The 20091-nt window shown below is 61.0% G+C and overlaps 7 protein-coding genes across 9 annotated transcripts; 5 read left to right on the top strand and 2 right to left on the bottom strand.

The window, feature by feature from the left end:
* Positions 1 to 1391: 1391 nt before the first annotated feature.
* JDV02_004852 (uncharacterized protein) lies at positions 1392 to 1712 on the top strand (the record flags this gene model as incomplete). Its single annotated transcript, XM_047986097.1, has 1 exon — positions 1392 to 1712. The coding sequence occupies one exon, from the start codon at positions 1392 to 1394 to the stop codon at positions 1710 to 1712; it is 321 nt and encodes a 106-aa protein (XP_047842077.1).
* Positions 1713 to 3512: 1800 nt separating this feature from the next.
* Positions 3513 to 7579, top strand: JDV02_004851 (uncharacterized protein). 2 transcript variants are annotated; one of them, XM_047986096.1, is made up of 5 exons: positions 3513 to 4402; positions 4467 to 4837; positions 5444 to 6022; positions 6105 to 6604; positions 6661 to 7579. In XM_047986096.1, the coding sequence occupies exons 3-5, from the start codon at positions 5694 to 5696 to the stop codon at positions 7335 to 7337; spliced, it is 1506 nt and encodes a 501-aa protein (XP_047842076.1). In that variant the 5' UTR covers positions 3513 to 4402; positions 4467 to 4837; positions 5444 to 5693; the 3' UTR covers positions 7338 to 7579. The 2 variants fall into 2 exon arrangements, with proteins under 2 accessions (XP_047842076.1, XP_047842075.1); XM_047986095.1 differs by having other exon boundaries at positions 4467 to 5696; positions 5863 to 6022.
* A 33-nt stretch (positions 7580 to 7612) lies between these two features.
* JDV02_004850 (uncharacterized protein) lies at positions 7613 to 12706 on the top strand. Its single transcript, XM_047986094.1, has one exon. It carries the CDS (start codon positions 8515 to 8517, stop codon positions 12637 to 12639), a length of 4125 nt encoding a protein of 1374 aa, XP_047842074.1. The 5' UTR covers positions 7613 to 8514; the 3' UTR covers positions 12640 to 12706.
* Positions 12379 to 14171, bottom strand: JDV02_004849 (uncharacterized protein). Its single transcript, XM_047986093.1, has 3 exons — positions 13770 to 14171; positions 12830 to 13715; positions 12379 to 12667 (listed from the first exon to the last, which is right to left on the bottom strand). Exons 1-2 carry the CDS (start codon positions 14039 to 14041, stop codon positions 13070 to 13072), a joined length of 918 nt encoding a protein of 305 aa, XP_047842073.1. The 5' UTR covers positions 14042 to 14171; the 3' UTR covers positions 12379 to 12667; positions 12830 to 13069.
* An 84-nt stretch (positions 14172 to 14255) lies between these two features.
* On the top strand, positions 14256 to 15241 carry JDV02_004848 (uncharacterized protein). 2 transcript variants are annotated; one of them, XM_047986091.1, is made up of 2 exons: positions 14256 to 14516; positions 14574 to 15241. In XM_047986091.1, the coding sequence occupies exons 1-2, from the start codon at positions 14504 to 14506 to the stop codon at positions 15113 to 15115; spliced, it is 555 nt and encodes a 184-aa protein (XP_047842071.1). In that variant the 5' UTR covers positions 14256 to 14503; the 3' UTR covers positions 15116 to 15241. The 2 variants fall into 2 exon arrangements, with proteins under 2 accessions (XP_047842071.1, XP_047842072.1); XM_047986092.1 differs by having other exon boundaries at positions 14256 to 15241.
* On the bottom strand, positions 15105 to 16965 carry JDV02_004847 (uncharacterized protein). Its single transcript, XM_047986090.1, has 4 exons — positions 16418 to 16965; positions 16063 to 16245; positions 15467 to 15921; positions 15105 to 15391 (listed from the first exon to the last, which is right to left on the bottom strand). The coding sequence occupies exons 2-4, from the start codon at positions 16208 to 16210 to the stop codon at positions 15287 to 15289; spliced, it is 708 nt and encodes a 235-aa protein (XP_047842070.1). The 5' UTR covers positions 16211 to 16245; positions 16418 to 16965; the 3' UTR covers positions 15105 to 15286.
* Positions 16966 to 17943: 978 nt separating this feature from the next.
* JDV02_004846 (uncharacterized protein) lies at positions 17944 to 18970 on the top strand (the record flags this gene model as incomplete). Its single annotated transcript, XM_047986089.1, has 3 exons — positions 17944 to 18242; positions 18291 to 18362; positions 18417 to 18970. Exons 1-3 carry the CDS (start codon positions 18050 to 18052, stop codon positions 18968 to 18970), a joined length of 819 nt encoding a protein of 272 aa, XP_047842069.1. The 5' UTR covers positions 17944 to 18049.
* Between the last annotated feature and the right edge of the window lie 1121 nt (positions 18971 to 20091).

The raw sequence follows: 20091 nt of genomic DNA, 5'->3' as shown, positions 1-20091 counted from the left end.
ACGAGGTGCTGAGCAGCAGCAGGACGGAAGCGCGGGCCGGGCGTTGATGCACGTCTCGAAGTCACGGGCGAGGCGTCGCCAAGGGTCTACGTCTTGGATGTACTACTACGTGTTTTTCGAGTTCGTCTCAGCAGTTCGGACGAAGATGCTACACATGAGCCCGTGCCCAGAGTCTGGTCGATTCCACACCTGGCTATGTTTGAGCGCCGTGTAGCCTGCAATCACTCATCGTGTGACTGATGGCGTGTCAAAGGCCGGAGAGTCAATGCGTTTCAGCATCGAGCGGTGTTTGCTCTCGACGTTGCGCCTTGCCAGGCGACCCTTGAGAAATCGAGTGGCTGGTCTGCGCTTTCATGCACTCACTCTCGCCACCACCAGGAGCGGTGTGCGTTATTACCGTGGCTTCGGGGGGCTGGGTTACAGTGCCGTGGCAATCGCAGCCTCGACGAGCCATAATCCTGATGTTGTACTACTGAATTGTATGCGGGGGCTGGTGCAAGGACCGGAATCAGCCGCACTAAAAATGACCTGCAGCAGTCATCCATCGTGTGATGCAGTTACATGTTTGGCTGTTTGCTGTATAATGGACTGCGACGACAAAGGCGCGGGCCCGCCCAGTTGTCGTCGACCACGGTGCAGCCGCTCCGGCAGATCTGAAGTGGTTGGTGGCCTGGCCAGCCAGCCCAGTCCACCCGTGCCATCCAGGCCCATCCCTCAACAGCAGCCGCAGCAGCCGCAGCAGCAGCAGCAGCAGTAGTAGCAACAGCCTCGCGGTGGCGTGTTGCAACCACACGCACATGCACCTTGATGTTCAGCTCCGCTCTCTGACGTGGTGGCCACGGGACTGCTCCTCACTGCGATTTGGAATGCGGCTCTTGATGGCCGCCTTACCCACGGGGGCATCGCCAGGGCGGACATGCAGATGGATGGAAAGCGGCGCAGCAGCAGCAAACAGACACGGCCAAGTATGACGCTGTCGCGTAAACCCCCCCCCCAAGGCTGCGATTTCTTCGTGGCGCGGAATATGATGGAAGCCGCCAATAGTGACCAGATGCATGTCAGCCGAGATGCATGCACTGACCATTGACTGGAAGCAATGGGAAGCAGCGGGCCGATGGCTTTTCGCTGCGTGGATTCGTAATCCTCACTATAATCGGGCAACGGCCGGCCCGCTGAAAGTGCCCTTTTAAAGAGGCTGGTCGCGCAATCGCCTAATACACTTCACTACACTGTACGAAGTAACTTACTACGCACTTTCACAGGCGCGTTCCAAAACTCTCGCATCACGCATTGAGCTTTTCTTCCCCGCACGCAACCACAAAACGCACAACTTGCGCATCACCACCACCAATCCCCCACCCAAAGAATCAAACGAACGCAAGAAAAGAACCATGGTCGTCGTCGAGATCAAGTCGCTCGAGGAGTTCAACCAGGTCCTCAAGGACAACCCCAGGGTGGTGGTCGACTTCACCGCCAGCTGGTGCCCGCCGTGCAGGATGATCAAGCCCGTCTTCGCGAAGCTGTCCGAGGAGAAGGGCGAGATCAAGTTCGTGTCGGTCGACGTGGACGAGGTGGCGCCCGTGGCGCAAGAGTACGGCATCAGCGCCATGCCCACGTTTCTCTTCTTCAAGGACGGGAAGCAGGTGGACGACCTCCGGGGTGCCGTGCCGCCCGAGCTCACCAGCAAGGTCACGGCGCTCGCTACCTGCTGAGGTACTACTACCTACCTCAGTACCTAGGGGGACTGCTACCGAGGTGTGGTCACCAGCGTCTTGCGGTGCTTGGTTGGGATTTGGGGGAGGGGGAAGGGGAACGGTCGATGCATAAAGGTCGACCCCGCGGAGGGGTAACAACTACGAAGTACATGAGATGAAGGGACGGGCTATGCTTCGCTAGGGGCGCCGTGAGTACAGATGGCCCTAGGGCTTCCCGTCCATGATCAACCTAGGATGCTTCATGGTAAAGAGTCACGTTTAAATTACCGGTGCCCGCCAAGGCATTGATTGCTCGCAACCTTTGGAATAATTGCCCGTGGCGCCCGAGATGTCGAAGCGGCTGACGCCTGCAAGCGCAAGCGCATCAACACCAGATGCTCCTGCCTCCCAGAAGGACGCCAGCCCGCCGCTAGTGTTTGAATCTTATTAAATCGTCTCGGAACCGAGGCGTCGGGATGATTGCCCATGTCCTCCCCAGTCGCCACCAGTTCGAGGGCGACTGGGCGGTTCCCGCACGGCCGCTTGCCCAGAGAGCCGGGTCGAAGCCAGGTGCAGGTGACCAGGCGGTGGGCGGCTGTGGCTGAGGTGTGGGCGACATCCATGTTGGAGTGGCCGGTGTAGGTACGTAGCCTTAGGTACACTCACGCAGCGAATGCACCACCCAGGCCACAGGCGGTTTGCCAACCTCCCCGTCTGCTGTGCCTGAGTAGCCCCTGGCAGCAGCGCCTGTGGTCCAAATTCAGTGGGAGGGACCCCCCCCCCCCCCTCCAAGCCCCCTTGGGGCCGGCGCTGAGTCTGGGGGTGGCGCCCACACCGGATTGGCTGGTTGGGCAGCGCATGAAACCGCATCCCATGCCCGCCCGCCCCTGATATTGATTGAGTTCCCGCGTGCGTGGCCTCTCTCCCCAGCCGTGCCAGCACTTGCGCCAGCGAAGCGCCGTCCAAAAGAACGCGTCCAACCCCAACACCGCCGCCGTCGCGCGCTGGCATGGCATACCAGTCAGGCAGGGCGAGGTGGCAAAGGGAGCCCTCCACCCCCTTCCACGTTTACTGCTCCGTTCGTGCGCAAGCAAAGGCCACTTCTCGTCTACCTGGCTGGCATGCAACGCGGACGCGTCGTCTATCCAGCTCACCAACCAACCTCTAGAGTCCAACCCGGGTCGGCCCAGCAGCGGCGCCCGCCGGCCTGGCTCTTTTTAAGATCCCTATTTAGCCTTGGGGGTGTATATTGAGGCTCAGGACGACCACCGCGCTAGAGTTGGACGAACCGTCGTCATAGAGGGGCGCACCCATGCCGGCGCGCCAACACACGCTTGGCACTGCACCAACCACAGCCGAAACACCCAGGCCATCTTGTAGACGGAGCCACGCAAGACGGACGTGCCAACCGCGAGGAAAAGACGATGGGCCTTGCTGTCTTGCCGAAGGGAAACGGGGCAAACAATCTTTGATAATGATCATGAGTTGCTTTTTGACCCGAGTCGTTGGGACCCCGATATTCCAGGCACGATTCGGTGCCAAATACATACCTCGTGTAGGGACCCCGCCATCCCGCCAAAGGGGGCCAAAAAGGGATCGTCGGACATGGCAGAGTCGGGGGGGGCAAGGCTCGGTGTTGTGCAAATCATGGCTGCATTGCCCCTGACCATCGCCCCTCCCCCCCCACCGAGACAGCCTCCTCCTCCAACGGGCAAAGCTCGCAGAGACCAATCAGGCGCGTGGGTCCGCACATCCCTCGTGCCTCCCTGGGCATGACTTGTCGTCGACGCCTCAATCTCATCGGTTTGCCGTCGTCCAGTCTGCCGTCTGCCGTCGACCCTCCCTCGTGGTTCCTGGTACCTCGTACCTCGTCTCGTGCCTGTGGCCCCCGAGCCGGTGTTGCACTGCGCCCATGCCACCCCCTGGCCCAACCGCCCCTTGTGTATCCAGTACTCGGGCCCTTTGCCCTCGTGCAACCCGACGTCACCAGTCCTTCGCTGGTGGACGACTACCGTCTTGGGTCCCCATGCCCAGTGACCCTTGGAACCCCCCGTAATCTTGTCGGGCCTGGAGCGGTAAACGGACAGACGGCTCCAGCAGAGACGTGGTGGTGTGTCTTTGATGCCCTGGCCTGCCTGGATGCTTGGGGGCGCTGCCATTGCCCGGGGGCCGGGCTTGGCACAATGCACCGCTCGACAGACGAATTGCCTCTCCACCGAGATCTTCCATTGTTTCGATATGGCCCCCTTCCCCCTTTTGGTGGGAGTGTTCGATGCCTTTGACCGTCTCCTTCCTCTCTGGCCCCTTCCCTTCGTTCCTGCGATGCGAGAGGCTTCTCGCTCGACGTCTTGACCCCTACACTCATTCCATCACACGCCGTGAGGCGCCTTGCACTCCTTTGCATCTTCGCTACGCTCTTTGAACCTTTGCAGTTTCCTTTTTTCCCGTAAGACGCAAACCCGTCCGCTTTGTTGGCCCCTTGGTCCGTTCGCTTCCTGGCTCGACACCCGCCTTCTGAGTTACCAGTCTCTGGGCAACACCTACACGCGGGAGTGCCGAGCATCTTTGCACGACGACAGCTGGCTGCATTACCCTGAAAACGACGGCATCCTGGTAGCACGGTCGTTTCGTGCCCTGCGAGTAAACGCCGATTATCAGTCCGAATCTTTTGGTTGCTGGTAGAAGAGTGGGCGCAGTATTGTTGACAGGTCGGGACGCAACCGCCGCCGCGCCACTTGAATATCCGTTCCAGTGTCTAACCGTTTCCCAAAGACCCCGAAACCCTTGGATCGATAAATTATCGGAGACCTTTTGTTTTCTTCAGCTTGAGTCTTCAAACGAGAAGAAAACTTTGGTTTTTGGAAATTAAATTGCTGTGGTTGCCATCACGACGTACGCACCGGCGAAGCTTTCCCAACCACGCCTGAACCGGCAAACTGCACAGCATCAGACCATCGCCACCACGCAGCAGCAGCTGAAAAAAGTCAGTCGGACCGAACAAACGGGTCTCTATCTTTGGCCTTGTGAACGCGTGTGGGAAACATTGAGTTTCGGCGGGGATTGTGCCTGACGTAGTGTCTGGGCCGCGCGCTGGAATTCAGAGTCTTGGAACGCTCGCGGGGCTGGGACGAGCCTTCTTCTGGGTGAGCCATTCCTTTGCCATTGTCGATATTCGCGTCGCCTTACGGGCATCGATTGTGCTTCCTTGATTTTTTTTCACATCTTGCCGATTGCGTGTCTATCCCTGGACGCGGTCGTATTTGCAACAGCATTTTATCATCATTTCATCGGGGCGCGACGCCGTGCTGTGCTTGGAAGCCGCCCTTTGTCCTGCATCACATCATCCTCACTACCCCTCTCATCATCAGTCACTTTACGCGTCAGTTCACCACGCTGGGCTTGAGTGAAGCGCGGACTGGGGGAGTTGGGAGCAACGACGGTTCTCGTCTTCGTGGCGGACGGATTGAGGAGGCGAGCGTCTCTACCTGAGCTGCTCGGCTGCCTCGAACCACCACCTCCTTCCGCTTCTTCATCCCACTGCGCCTGCACGCCCGCCTCGCACCTCATCCTCTCATCTACCTCTTCTCGCACCGCCTTCCCCCTCGTTCGACCGCTCGCCACATCGCGGCTTCTCTCCTCCAACGCTCAGTTCTCCTGTACAGTCCCTCCGCTACCCTCTTTTGACACAGCTTGAGCGCAGCCGAGCAGGGCTATTCATTTCGGACCGTGACTGACGTGCGTTCATTTAGACCGCCTTCTCGCGTCATCCGCTCCTTTACCCGGCGCAAACGATAGCAGAAGCCGTTTGACACGCACGCCACCTCTGGTGCATCGTTCACACGATGACCAAACTATCACTCGCCCTCTCGGCGGGCCTCATCGCAGGCGCCAACGCCTTCTGGCGCATGGAATGCCCTGGTCGCGTCGGACTTGCGCGAATGGACCCTATCGTCAATCCAGGCAGTGTTTCCGGTCACGTCCACGCGATTCACGGATCCGATGGTGAGTCCAACGCTGTCAACGAACCCCTTTGCACCGTTCCTGGCGTTGATGGGGCTGTCATGCACGCCACCGACGGGCGCACCCGGCTCTAGTGTAACGCCAGCCAGGTGGCTTGCAGCTTCGCCCACCCACAAACGAATGACCTCTAACTTGGGACTGCTTACAGGATTCTCCGAGACCGCCAACTCCGAGGACCTTCTCGCCGGCAGCTGCACCTCGTGCCGTGTCACGCAGGACAAGTCGTCGTACTGGACCCCTGCGCTCTACTTCCAAAATGAGGATACTGGCAAATACGAGCTTGTCCAACAGGTCGGAGGCATGCTTGCGTAAGTCTGCGTCGCTCCGCTGTTTGGCACGAGGGGGCGCTCTCGCCTTGGTTGAAGATATCATCTGCTGACTGCGGGACAGCTACTACCTGCTTTACGGGGAGAACATCACGGCCTTCCCCACGGGGTTCCGCATGCTGTCAGGCACCAACGAGCGCCGGACGTACACCGTGGCCGACCCCGACAAGCCCGACCCGGACAAGTCGATGTGGAAGTCTCTCGGCCAGACCAAGCAGGAGGATCTCGAGCAGCGAGCCATCGGCTTCAACTGCCTTAACTATGACAAGACACCAGAGGGCACGCTCTACCGCCACTACATGCCCGACAAGCAATATCTCGACGCCAACTGCAAGAATGGCATCCGCATGGAAATCATGTTCCCCTCTTGCTCCAAGGGCGTCGAGCACCTAGACAGCGAGAACCACAAGGACCATGTCGCTTTCCCTGATCTCGTCATGTCTGGAACCTGTCCGGACACCCACCCCGTGCGCCTGCCAAGCCTGCTGTACGAGGTTATCTGGAACACCTATGCCTTCAAGAACAAGAGGGGAAGCTTTGTCTTCTCCAATGGAGACAAGACTGGTGAGTGGAGACACACGCAAACTGGCTTCTCATGCGCCCAGACTGACACTCAATAGGCTACGGCTATCATGGTGACTTTATGATGGGCTGGGAACAGAGCTTCCTGCAGAAAGCCGTCAACACCTGCACGAACCCTTCGGGCAGAATTGAGGACTGCCCGCTGTTCAATGTCGTGAGCGAGGCCAAGGCCACGGCTTGCGGCCTTAAGAAGTCGCTGCCGCAGGCCTTGTTCGGCGAGGATGTCAAGGGACCGATGATCAAGCTGCCGGGTGGTAAGCCTGACGGCCCTGGCGCACCGGCCCCGTCCGCTCCTGCCGCTCAGCCGAGCTTGACCTACAAGCCTGGCGAGAAACCGTCGGCACCTGCCTCTCCCCTTCCCGGCCAGATCTTCAAGGCATCCTCGAGCGCTCCGGCAGTCCCGACAACAGCCGCTGTTCCCACCTCTTCCAGCTATGCAGTCAAGGCAAACCCTGAGAACGCCGCGCCTACGACGCCGACAACGCCTCCGCCCCCACCTCCTCCAGCCAGCACCCCGGCGCCGGATACTAAGAGCTTCTACAGCACCCAGTACGTGACTAACGGCAAAACTGTGACCGAGATCCTCTGGGAGATGGAAGAGAAGACTGTCTACGTGACACAGGACATCGTGGCGAAGGAGACGGCCGCACCCGTGGCCTCCCGGCGGCGGCGTCGCGGTGCTCACCTACACGGTCGCCACGGAAAGCGGCTATAAGACAAGAATTGCGAGGAGACACGGAAGAAATAGGGTGACGGGATTTTTTTGGAGGATTTTTGCCATCTGGACAGGCTCCAGATGACAAGGTGACATTCGAGTGGCATGATTGGCAGTACATTTGGCTTTGCGCTTTCTTTTCATAGAGCAGAGATGCTACCCAGCCTTGGTGAACATATGGTGCTTTTACATTTGCGACACGTACTGCCGAGGTGCTGGATGCCTGTTGCAAGTGACGTGCCGAGCGTGAGGGCGGGAGAGGGGGGGGCGGGCTGGACGGGAGCAACCTTATATCCCGATGGCAGATCACTCCACCCCAGCTTCTCGACTCTTCAAGCCACGATGTAAGTGCACGTTCACGTAGATGCTGCAGGTTTGAGTCGCCGTTGTAAACACGTTATTTCCCATGACCAATAAACATTTTTGCTTCCCCAAAACGAGGCGTGCGTCGGGGCTTCTTGTGGTCCTCGGGTCCCATCGGTCAAACGGTCTTCTGCGCCTGTCGTTGGAATGTGGTCACACCACGCAACGCATTCCTGACGACGATTCAAACCGGGTCCAGGCTCTTCGCCCGGCCGTGCTCGCCAGCCGAGCAGTAGTACGTAGGGGAAATTGTTATGACTTACGATGTGGAGATTGGCGTGGTAGGCGTGGGCGTGGGCTCGCGAATCTGCGTCGTCCCCCCCCAAAGGAAGGAACCCAAGCCAAGTCAAAGTGCATTCGAGGCCGGGCCGGCAGCAGCAGCAGTAGTAGCAGCAGACACGCGACGACTTTGATTTTCTCGCGATCCCCCCCTCCCCACTCCTTTTTTCACTCTCTTTATACCAGAGCAAAAGGTGATTCATTGCTCAGACGGCGTCAGATACACGACGACGACGACGACGGAGTGACGAGGTCGAAGCCCACGACGACGACGAAAGACGACGAAGGACGACGACGACAAAAAAGGTGGGACGAAAATAGGTCGGACCGGACTAGACGGCATGAAGGCTGGCTATGTGTGGTGAGAGGGACGAGGATCACGGACACCAACCACCCAACAGACCACCCGCGACAACGACGACGACGGTATTTTCGTGAACAGCACCGGCCTGGGTTTCTCTTGCTTGAGGAATAGTGCACCACCACACACTCTTTTCTTTGCTTTCGTGTTTTGTTACCCGCGGAGCCATCATCCATGATGGACTCGGCATCAGCGGCGGCCCTCGCGCGCCGCCAGGGCACCCCCTCCGGGGGGGGCCTGGGGCTCAGCTGGCTGCTCGTCATCGCCATTGGTGGCGGCCTCATCTTCTTCCTAGCGCTGGGCATGCTGCTGAGCTGGTGGGTGAAGCGCCGCTTCGGCCCCTGCACGACCAAGGTGTACTCTGTGTCGATGGAGGAGGTCACCAGCACGGGTAGGAAGGGCGGCAAGAAAGGTCGTGGTCTTCCGACGCGTCTGACCAAGCGCCGTCTGCTTGACGCCTCGCAGACGAACCTGCACTCGGCGTGGTCGAGCCGCTTCAGCAGCCGGCTGTCGCTCACGGGGACGACGGCCATGGGCGGCGCCGGTGCGGCGGTGCCGCCTATGCCGACGTATGGCGGCGGTGGTGATGGCAGTGGTGGACTGGGGAGGAACCAGAGCGGGAGGAGGCCGCGGATCGGACAGATCTTGGCTCGAGGACGAGGTCGAGGCGGGAAGGATGGTGGCGATGATGAGATTTTTGATGTGGAGGGGGCCAGCGGGAGCGACGGCAGCGCGGGGACGACGACGACGACCATGATGATGATGGCGGGGGCGAACGGCGCGGGCGAGCAGACTCCTCGGGAGGATGGAGAGGCGGCAGCAGCAGCAGCGACAGCGACGACGACGGCCGGGGCCAACAACAGGGCGGCCGAGGGAGGAGGAGGGTTTCTGCGTGAGAGCACGAACTTCTGGCGCAACAGCGAGCGCTGGAGCCGCAACAGCTGGTACGCCTTCTTTGGCAAGATTTCGACGATGCCGCGCTTCCCGTCGCTGCAGAGCATCAAGATGGAGGGGAGGGACGTGGAGATGCAGGGAGACCAGCAGCAGCAGCAGCAGCAGCAGCAGCATGATGGTGGTATGGAGGAGCCGATCGTTGATGAGCAGCTGCAACAACAACAAGAGGAGCAGCAGCAACGGCAGCAGCAGCACGCCCACTACCAGCTCTTCCCGCAGCTGCAGCCACACCAGCAGAAGCTCGACGAGTACCGCGGACAGACGTTCCACCAGCAGCAGCCGCAGCCACCACCACCAGCACTGCTCCAACAGCAACAGCAGCAACAACAGCAACAACAGCAGCAGCAGCAACAACAGCAACAGCAGCAGCAGAAGCCCAAGCAGGAGCTCAACATCCCCAAGCGGCGCAGCAAGGACGCGGCCACGCTGCGGACGCTCAACGGCATGGGGGCGGCGCCGCATCTGCCCCCGCCGCCGCAGCGCCAGGAGCACTACCTGCAGCAGTTCCAGCAGCTGTCGCAGGACGAGCAGCAGCGGCAGCTCATGGAGTTGCAGCAGCAGATGGCGCAGCAGATGCAGCTGATACAGCAGCAACAGCAGCAGCAGCAAGACCAAGATCAGCAGCAACAAGGGCCGCAGCCACAGCAGCAGCAGCAGCAGCAGCAGCAGCAGCAGCAGCAGCAGCAGCAGCAGCAGTGGTGGTCGCTGCAGTGGCCGTACCACAGCCCGCAGCACTCGCCGCAAAAGGCGAGCCAGCCCGCGTCGTCTTCGTCACTGTCGGCACAGCAGCAGCAGCAGCAACAGGACTCGGCGGCGGCGACGGCGGCGGCTGAAGACGCGCCCCGTGGCCGCGGCCGCCGGCTCTCCTCGCAGACGCACGCGCGGCGGTCCACCGTCGCGGACGCGGACCTGCGTAGCATCCTGCGCTCGACGGACCAGCGGCTGCGCCAGGGCACCAGCCGCTCGCCCAACAAGCACAACAGTATCAACAAGGGTAACACCGCGGCGGCGTCGTCAAACTCCCCGTCGCGGGCGTCGCGCGCTGGAGCGGGCCAGGTCCAGGTCCAAGCCGCAGCGACGCGCAGCTCCAACTCGTGGCGCCCGAGCAGCTCGGCGTCGGGGTCGGCGTCAACGGCGGCGCGCGGCACGGCGGGAGGGCGCGTCAGCCCCGTCAAGAGCCGTTCCGGCAGCGTCTCGCCCGTCAAGGGCCAGCTCTCGCGGAGCGGGTCGGCGGCGTCCATCTCCAGCGCGGCCAACAGCCTCCTCGCCGAGGCCATGGAGCAGCTCCTGCTGCCCGGCGGGACGAACAGCCCGAGCCGCGCTCAGAGCGGCATGGACTGGGAGCTCCAGGGCGGCGGGGGAGCGTGGCAGAGCCAGCGCAGCCCGCAGCAGAGCAACAACGCCAGCCCCGAGAGGTCCTCGCAGGCGAGCCCGCGCCGCGCCCAGCAGCAGCAGCAGCAGCAGTCCGGGTCTGTCACGCCTCAGAGGAGCCCGCAGCGAGGAAGCCAGCAGCAGCAGCAACAGGGCAGCCCGCAGCGCGTCACTCCCCAGCGGAGCCCTCAACGGAACGCGCAGAGAAGCCCCCAGCGCAGTCCCCAGCGCAGCACGCAAAAGAACACCCAGAGGGCGCCCCAGCGCACCCTCTCCAAGCGCCGCTCCGTCGATAGCGACGCCTCAAGCTCCCTCTCGACGCTGTACAGCGTGGGCGAGCCCGAGGAGAGGAACAGCGGCGCGAGGCACGCCGAGCCGCAGGGCGACGACGCGGACCCCTTTGTCGACCGCGCGCCCTCGCCGCACCGCTACCCAAACGTCCACGACCGCAAGGCCGTCTCGGGCCCTCGCCCGCTGCAGCGCGCCAACTCGGTCAGCCCGCGCAACCTCCTGACCCGCCGCGAGGTCGAGTCGCCGCTGCCCAAGCCGCTGCGTCCCATCTCCGCCAACTTCCAGCCCGGCCACGGCATTCGTCGGTCCGTGACGTTCCTCCCGCCCAAGCTGCAGCTGTGCGAGGAGACGCGCCCCAAGGAGGCGGCGGCGGCGGCGGTGCCCGCTGAGAGAGCCTCTACCGCAGAACCCGCACTCATGTCGCCATCCGAGGCGAGCTTCACCACCGAGTCGGTCCACAGCGTCGACTCGGACAAGACGGAGACGGCGGCGTGCGAGACGCCCCGCCCCGAGAGCGCCCTGAACAGCGAGCGCACGTCTCCGCCCATGAGCCTCCTGACACCCAGGCGCGGCAGCCGCGCCTCGGACGTCTCGTCGTCGCCGTACAACGAGCACGACATCCTGTCCATGCTTCTGTCAGCGTCTGGCCCGCGGCGCGCCCTGCCTACGCCGCCTACGACCACCGTGACGGCGCCCGACGGCTCTGTCGTGTCCACGCCGCTGTCGCCGCGCCCCGTGGATAGGGGCGAGCGTAACTCTGCCGTGCTGGAGCGCAAGAACTCGGAGGCGAGCTCCTACTACTCGACCGCGCCAACCGACGTCAGCCTCGCGGTCGCGTCCAACGGCTCGCCGCGGCGGTCCGCGGTCAAGGCCGCGAGGGAGCAGATCGAGAAGCGCGAGCAGGACAAGGACGAGTCCCTGGCAAACAGACAGTCGCAGGACGTCGCATCCACCATCGCGGCCCTGCGTCGGATGAACAGTGTCGTCAGCTCGCAGAGCCTGGGCTCCATCGCCTCGACCATCATGGGCGGTGGCAGCGAGGCCGCCGACCCGCTGACGGACAGCCAGGAGGGCCCGTCGACGCCCAGCGCCCGCGTCCGCGTTCCGCTCGGCACGCCGCGCTCGCTGCCTCAGTCCAAGACCATCGGCAGCCGCCACTACTTCAACCTCGGCAAGAACAGCCCGACCAAGAACTCCGCGCGCATGCTCGGTGGCGGCGGCGGCGGTGGCCACAGGAAGACCGTCTCCGCGGACCCTCGCTTCAGCGGAATGGTGTTACTCAAGGCCAACGGCAGCATTGGCAGCAGCAGTAGCAGCAGCGCCGGTGGCAGGAAGCGCGACGTCAGCCAGAGCCCCACGAGGAGACAGCAGCATCATGTGCGCTCTGACGGATCGCCACGGCGTCGCAAGGACGGCCGCACGCGAGGGTCCAACCTGAGCCGCGAGCCGTCCACTGCGTCCTCAGCGGCCCCTTCCAACGCGACCACAACCACCACGTCGTCGACATGGGCTCCGAGCAAGGTCAAGCTCACGCCGGCCAAGTACCTCGCCGCCGAGGAGATGCGCCGTGTCGAGCGGCGGTACAGCAGCGACAGCAGCAAGAGCTCGAGCGTCCAGGACAAGGAGGGCTTCCTGCTCTCGTCGCCCGAGGGCAAAGTGCAGCGTCGATGGATGAGGATGTAATCGAGATGCTGCTGCCGCACCTTTTCAACTAATGGCCGCTTCAGAATGAGCCGAACTTCTTCAAAACGTACACACACACACATCTTCTTTCTTACCCTTTCCTTTTTCCCCCAATATATTTTCATATCATATGTGGCAGATGCGGCCACGGCGTTTCGGAGAGGGCTTCAATTCTTCAAGATGTACATACCTTTTGAGCTTGTAGCTTTTGATGTAATGTAATCTGCCGAGGCGGACCTGACTTTGAATCGAGCTTCCCATTGTGTTTGCTGCGCGGGGCGACCCGCGTGTCTGTCTCTACCTCTCGGTTTACCCGTCCCGAATTCTGATTGTAATCTCACATCCTGCTTTGTTTTCCCGTCCAGAACGCCATGCTCCGACCCAATTCCCATCTGTCCGAACGTTCCAACTAATGGCGCGCGCAAACTGCTCACTCGACACGGGGGCGCTTAATCTCCGGGTCCTCTTCGTTTGCGTGGCCATTGACCCCGTCGCCAAGGCCCTCGACCTCGTCGCGACCGCGCGTTCGTCCCGCGCCCTCGCCGAGCTCGCCATCTACCGGTGCGGTGTCGTCGCCCTCGCCATCCCGGCCGAGCCAGTTGCCATCCTCATCAAAGTACTCATGCATGTTCTCGGCGGTGATCCAGCCGCCGCTGCCCGGCATGGGCGGCGGCAGAGTGCCGTCGGCCGTGCCGCGCAGGACGCCCGTGAAGCCCTCGAGGGCCTCGGGATCGACGCTGGTGTCGAATACGATCCTGTCGGCCTCGTCCTCGTCGCCCTCGTCATCGGGGTCTGGGTGCAGGTCGGAGCAGTTGGACATGGCCTCGTAGAGCTTCTTGGCGGCGCTGGGCTCGTCGACTGCGTCCCCATCACGGGTGGCTGGGATGATGGTGAGCTCGGTCATGTTAAAGTCATCGTCGCCGGAGCCGCCGTCTGAGATCTCAACCTGCATCCAAACGGCCTGCGGGCGCTTCTCCTCTGACTCCGGGCCGATTTGCTTCAGAGCGTGGATGGAGATGGATGGGTAGGGAATCGAGACGCCGGCGCCGGCCTGCTGGTTGAAGACGATAAAGTTCCTTTCGGCTTGGTCAGCGGCGGATAGGGTCGAGGGCGAGGGGCAGGGAACTCACTCCGAGGTGACATAGACGTCCACCGTTTGCTCCACAATTGCCTCGTTCGCGCTGTCGCCGTTCGTCTGGGTGCTCTCAGCGGGAGGTAGGTCCGCCGGGAAGATAGCGAGGCTGCCGCATTGCGCCTTGGGGGCCTGGATCGTCGCGGCGGCGAGCTGGAGGTGCAGGACCGCCTTGCCGTCGGCAAAGGACTCGGGGGTCTGCGACTCGTACTCGGCGAGCGGGACGTAGTCCTCGACAGAGGGAGGGGTCCGGATCGTGGTGGCGATCATGACTGCTGGGGGGCTGCTTGAAGCGGCGGGAGCGTGTGCGCAGGCAATAAAGCTGTTGGGTAGATGCAGGCTGCAAAGCGCAAGAAGTTGGATGGAGCTCCGTTGGCAGCTCCCAAAGAAAGTACGAAGTTACGTATGGTGGCCGTTTTGGGAAGTGTTTATCTTATCGCTGCGGTGGGACCCACGCGCGCGCAATGACGAACCCCCCAGGCAACGCCGAGCGCAGAGACAAAGGCGGGCTGGAAGGTGCTTCCTTCATCGAACCATGGCCCGCCGCCGACACAAAGACACAACGACTCCCGGACACCCTATCCCGATTGCAAGTACAAGCACTCGCCGCGGGAGCTCTCGATAACACAAGGCGACGTTTGCGACAAACAAGACACCCGCTGACGCGCGGCCAAACACGCCCTCTCTCTGGTCTGGTCTTCACTCCGTGCGCGTGCCCCTCGCAACAGCACCATGTATAACAATCGTGAGCCATTGCCTGTTGCGCAACGACTGTTTCACCGCTGACAGCCGACCCGCTGAGACGCAGGCCCCCATCCGCTGCTGGAGCAGGTCCCCCTCACCGTCTCGCCCTTCATCTCGCTCCCGAGCGCCACCACGCTCTCCTACAACTACAAGACGATGCCGTCCAACATACCGCCCTCGTCGCTGGGCATCCCGACGGCCGCCGACGACTCGTCCGCCGAGCAGCAGCCGAAAGCGCGGTTCATCGTGTCGGCGGGCACCGGGCACGCGGCCTCGCCCGACGAGATCCTCGAGTCGTGCCACGCCCTGCTCAATCACGTGACGGAGCTGCAGAGGGAAGCCGAGCGCGACCTGCGCGAGTTCGAGGAGCGCATCAGGGAGCGCGAGCTGGCGGAGAAGAGGAGAGTGGCTCCCGGGTGGCTGGACAGCGAGTCGCGGCTGCTGGAGCCCGAACGGACGTCGCCGGTGCAGCACCGCGGACCGGCCGGCGCGGCGCCCACGACGGAGCAGAAGCAGCAGCCGCCGCCGCAACCGTCACAAGCGGAGCACGATGAAGGAGCGGAGCTGGACAGGGCCTTTGGTGGCATGGAGCTGAAATAGCGTACGACGATCGCGCACGCGTGTATTATGACTGAACGAGAAGCACTGCCTCCAGAACTACTTATGTACCGCTGAATACGAAATTAAAGACACGGCCCAACCAAGAGCCGTGTCATTTTAGAACCGCGTCGTCATCACCGCAGTTATTTCAGTTGCACAGGTGACGTGCTATTAGAACCAAGCGGCGGCAACGAGAGCCGCCATACCCGCGACAAAGAGGCTGGACCCGAAAGTCTGCGCGCCGCCGGAAACAGTGACGGAGCTAGGCTTCGCAGTCTGTGGAGATGATGAACGAGTGAGCAGACGAACGGGAGGGAAGACGCGGGACACGTCGCGTCGAGAAAAACTTACGCTGTTGGAGGAGTGGCCAGGGGCAGAGCTAGAGACCGTGGGAACAACGACGCCGCCGCCGGCGCTGCCAGTGCTGAACTGCGTCGTGCCGCTGGGGGCCTTGGTGCTTGGGACAGTCGAGCTGCCCGAGCTCTGGGTCGCGGGCGGCTGCTGGGTGGCCGTCGTCGTGGGCTGCTGCGCCGCAGACGAGGTAGTCTGCTGGGCAGGCGTGGTCGCGGCCGGAACAGTCGTCGTGGCCGGGGCGCTGGACTGACCGCTAGGCTGTCCAGTGCCCTCGAGGTCGACCTTGAGGCCGGGGCACTTGTCGACAGCTGCGGTGACGCCCCTGCCATAGTCGTTCCAAATGTTCTCCTTGATGGCGCACTTCATGCAGCCGTGATAGTACTGAAGCCACTTCTCATTTTTACAGTAGGCGGTACCATCCTTGTCGGCCTTGGACATTTGGATGAGATACCCTGCCGAGCCGCATGTTAGAGAGAAAAGAGGAAAGGAATAGAACAGACGCTCTTGGTTCTCCTCAGCCTGCTCAGGCGGATATAGTCCGTCACAGGAGAGGTAGGACGCGGCGGAGGATGGGAAAGGGGGAGGTAACATACCGCAGTTGGCGTGACACTCATACGACGGGCCCGAGGTCTGGCGCTTGTGGAGCGGCACGAAGTCGGGATACTGGTAGCCTGGCGCCGCGGCGGCCGCGGCCGATGCGGCGAGAGAGCCAAGGGCGATGAGAGAGGCGGCGAGATGCATCTTGAAAAGGAAGGGGGAAAATTTTCCTTTATTTTCTGGTTGGCGATGAGGGCAAGTGAGTGAGTGGTTCTCTTGTGTTCCTGAAATATGGGCGGATGCAAGCGAGCGAGTGTGGTAGCGATCAAGAAGCAACTAGTTGTTGGCAACAGAGACGGCGAAGGGGGGGAGGGTCCAGCGTGAGCCAGATGAGGAGGATGAAGAGCTTACTTATACCCCCGAGTTCCGCTGGGGACGGTTCAAAATTTCTTTTGGGGGTGGAGGGATCCAATATCGCTCACAATATGATACCATCTGGAGGGAGCCACCTTCAATGACAGAAAAATGCCCGACGCAACAAGCCAGTGTGGTCCCGGATCGGTACGACGTCGACGAGACCACCGGCTGTACTGAACTCAATAACGTCTTCCTACTAACCCCCGTCTCTGTCGCATCCCGGGCGACACAGCTGCATTTGGGTCTCCTCGACTCCAGGCCCCGCTTCCTCCCAATGATGGATGCGACGGGGACGGGCTGCAGCAAGCCTTGAGCGGTGACATCGCCCAACAAGGCAGCGAAGGCTCGGCATCCCCCACCACCCTCTTTTCCGGTGAAGCGTTAAAAGCGCGGGAAACACGAACACAACTTGAATCGATATGTCACTCTGGGACCAAATTCATCCGTCGGTCCAGCTCGGAGGAGTCATCGGACGATTAGACTGGAGACATACATACATACGAGCTCGGAAGGCCAAGCGAGTTAGGCAGAGCAAAACCCTCATGTTGCCATGGGCTGGTGCAGGACTCCGGAGTCCGGACCCCGCCCCGGCGCGATGGCACATTCAAGAGGGAGGGTGTGAGTGGGCACCGGGCCAATCAGAGGTGCAGAACGCATCTGATTAGATGGTTGACCAACCATCTTATCTGATCCAAGCAACGCACATACACAGTGGCCGACATAGTGCTTCTCCATTCAGCCTTTGCCATCCCCACTGTGTCTCATGCAACACCTCCACCTTCCTTTCCAGCCGGCGCTCAATAGTCCCTCTTTCATCTGGGCCCATGGCAGGGGTCCTCCGGCCGGCCCCATGGAAGCTCTCGTGTTGAAAGGTATTGATGTTTGGGCCTAGAATTCGAATTCATCTCGGGTGGTCTCGGTGACTCGAGCTCGCGAGGGCACTCGCGTTCCCGGGTGGATTACCACGTGGAATAGTCCCCCATCTAAGTCCTGTTTATTGGGGGCTCTCGAGTCCCGCTGCTGTCGGGGCAATATTCATTACTGCGTCTTTGACAGCCAGGAGGCATGTGCCTCGAACGATGAATGCGACCGCCTATCAATGAACCGTCGAGGGTTTAAATTTCATGTGAGGCACAATAACGCCTTGCAGAGAGACAAAGAGGGGGGTGAGAGAATCATGGCTTGAGTGATCCTGGGGTGTGACCTTGGCAGATACGACACTCACGAGGTTGTGTCGGCCAACATCGGAGTGGCTGCATCTGGTGCGCGGGCCCCGTTGGAACCCTCCCCATGCACCCATCCATAGGGCGTGATTGTCGCATCGGATGTATGGTCGGCGCCGACCACATCTGCTAGTCTTGCTCCAAAGTCTCGGCACGGTGCCGGATCCAGCCACGTCTTTGTCGTGCGATAAAAAGGTCGCATGTCAAGTGAGGGGAAGTGCCAGCCGACTGCGTGGTATTAATACAGGGCGTTGGGGCCGCCCGCTCGTGAGTCGTATGTGCCTGACTGGACGTAAGATGAGAGCAAGATCGACCGGAAACTCGCTCAACTCGAGTCTTTCAACTTGAACCTTGCTGCTATCAGACTCGAAGCCCCACTGCTACTTTGCACGCTTCACACGGCATGGCCCCTTTGGTATCTGCCGTGGCCGGCCTGGCCATACTTGCGTCTGTGGCCATGGCCCAGATGACTTCTGATGATATGGGCCCCGCCGCCTTCATGTGGCCAAAGGACCGTGTCTGGTCCGCGGCGCTTGACAACACTGCGCCTTGCGGTTCCATCGCCGGTGCCAGCAACCGCACACTGTTCCCCATGCGTAAGCAAAGTCGAAACGTCCATAAGGCCCTGAGCTGACGTGCTGCAGAGAACGGCCGCCTTGCCCTGGTTGCACAGAATGAGTCCTTTGATGCCATCATCAGCATCTCCTACCTGCAAGGTAAGTCTCGTGTGTGTGACTCTAGCGCCCAGCCTCAAGGCTAACATAGGACAGACCCCAAGTCCAATGGCGACTTCGCCACCCTCATTGACGCCAAGGCGATGCGCGAGCTCGACAAGGGCCATACCTGCGTGCCCATCGTAGATCCGCCCTCGTCGGTCAAGGCAGGGTCTAATGCCACTCTGCAGATCAAGTACATCTCCGAGTTTGACAAGCCCGAGAACGAGACCTTTTACGCCTGCGCCGACATTACCTACGTCGCCCTGTCTGATTTCAAAGACAGCATCCCGTGCTTCAATGCGACGATCCCTGACACCGGCAAGGGCAGCAAGAGCTCGCCCACGGCGAGCCCCAAGCCCAGCTCCGGCACGCCGTCGTCGGGTGGCGGCAGCTCGGGTCTCTCGGGTGGCGCCATCGCCGGCATCGTCGTAGGCGTCATCGCGGGCGTGGGACTGCTAGGGGCAGCGGCTATTTTCTGGTACAGGCGGAGGCAGCAGCAGAAGAGAGTCTTGAGGCAGCAGAACTCATCTCGCGCGGTGAAGTGGGACGAGCAGCCGCGCGACTCCAACTCGCAACGTAGTGTGAGGATGCAGAATATGTCACGTTAAGCATACGATACCACGATCGGACTCGCCCTGAATGAGACAGAATCATATTGAACGCTGCAAGGTCGGAGGCAGGGGGTTGATCATGTCATGCGTGTACGTGTATGTAGATACGACATTATGGGAAAGAAGTAGCATGCTTTGCGAGGAAGGCGCGACCGCTGCTCGGGTTGGCCGTTGCCACATCGGCACCGTGTTGCGTCTGCACCAACGTTGGTGTGATGCGCTTTGTTCACTACTCTTCCATGCATTCTTTACATTCTCGCTAACATCCTTAATTCATGCATCTCCTCTTATTAGATGGTAGCCTCGCGATGTCGAGCACATCTTCAGAGTCTGACGACTACGACGATACAGCTCGGAGCACCCACGGGGTGCGGCCGATATTACCCTTTCTGTATCAGCGTGATGGTCTTGAACGTGCCTTTGGGGACAGTTTCTCGCGTATAATACGTCCTTTTCCCGAAAGACTGTCGAGCCCGACGTCCAAGAGTATCCCCAACGCTGCGATTTCTGAGTGCAACCCAAATCTGTACCACGACAGCGGGTCCGCGGTTAGCAGCGATGACTCCTTTAGGAGCGCTCGCGATACCAGACATACCCTCGATGATGAGGGCAATATCATACCAGAGGACAGTGGCCCCAGTATCGCCAACAGCCCGACTTCAGCGACGACCATGCATTCCTCCACTGGTCCAGGATTGGCACTTCCTACACCCGGCAGTGGCGGACAACCTGGAAGTCCACTCAGAGCCAATAATGAACCGGACTACAATAACGAAGGACGAGAGAGCGACAGAACACCATTAGATGGTAGCTTGAGAAGCGGATATGACGGGCATCGGGGCGATACCCCTTTGGGCACCCATTCGCGGCTGATGGGGAGCTCAGAAACGATCACTGACCCCCTGATCGCCTCTCTCCTTCAGCTCGTCCCGGAAGATGCTCAGTTAAGCTTGAGGGACTTGCAAAGGATGCCCTCCCTCGCCAATGAAGCCGCGGGTGACATACCTGGGGCCCGCTCTCCGTCCAATTCACTTGATCAATCTCCTGCAGTGTCGCGAGCAGATGACTGTCTTGAGCTAGACAATGAAGAAGATTGGTCTGGACTTTGCGAAGACCCA

The sequence above is a fragment of the Purpureocillium takamizusanense genome, chromosome 4 (genome assembly GCF_022605165.1).
Source record: "Purpureocillium takamizusanense chromosome 4, complete sequence".
In the NCBI taxonomy this organism is placed as follows: Eukaryota; Fungi; Ascomycota; class Sordariomycetes; order Hypocreales; family Ophiocordycipitaceae; genus Purpureocillium; species Purpureocillium takamizusanense.
Note: the sequence above shows the minus strand (reverse complement) of the source record. Positions and strands in the feature narration are given on the sequence as shown.

Excerpts from the sequence above, each read along its gene's own strand:
- JDV02_004849 (XM_047986093.1), bottom strand. The coding sequence starts at position 14,041 with ATGATCGCCACCACGATCCGGACCCCTCCCTCTGTCGAGGACTACGTC. Across the intron at positions 13,716-13,769 it reads GACGTCTATGTCACCTCGGA|GAACTTTATCGTCTTCAACC; the intron begins GTGAGTTCCCTG and ends CCAAGCCGAAAG.
- JDV02_004850 (XM_047986094.1), top strand. The coding sequence starts at position 8,515 with ATGATGGACTCGGCATCAGCGGCGGCCCTCGCGCGCCGCCAGGGCACC.
- JDV02_004847 (XM_047986090.1), bottom strand. The coding sequence starts at position 16,210 with ATGCATCTCGCCGCCTCTCTCATCGCCCTTGGCTCTCTCGCCGCATCG. Across the intron at positions 15,922-16,062 it reads TGAGTGTCACGCCAACTGCG|GGTATCTCATCCAAATGTCC; the intron begins GTATGTTACCTC and ends GCGGCTCGGCAG. Across the intron at positions 15,392-15,466 it reads CTGGCCACTCCTCCAACAGC|ACTGCGAAGCCTAGCTCCGT; the intron begins GTAAGTTTTTCT and ends TCATCTCCACAG.
- JDV02_004851 (XM_047986096.1), top strand. The coding sequence starts at position 5,694 with ATGGTGAGTCCAACGCTGTCAACGAACCCCTTTGCACCGTTCCTGGCG. Across the intron at positions 6,023-6,104 it reads CAGGTCGGAGGCATGCTTGC|CTACTACCTGCTTTACGGGG; the intron begins GTAAGTCTGCGT and ends ACTGCGGGACAG. Across the intron at positions 6,605-6,660 it reads CTCCAATGGAGACAAGACTG|GCTACGGCTATCATGGTGAC; the intron begins GTGAGTGGAGAC and ends GACACTCAATAG.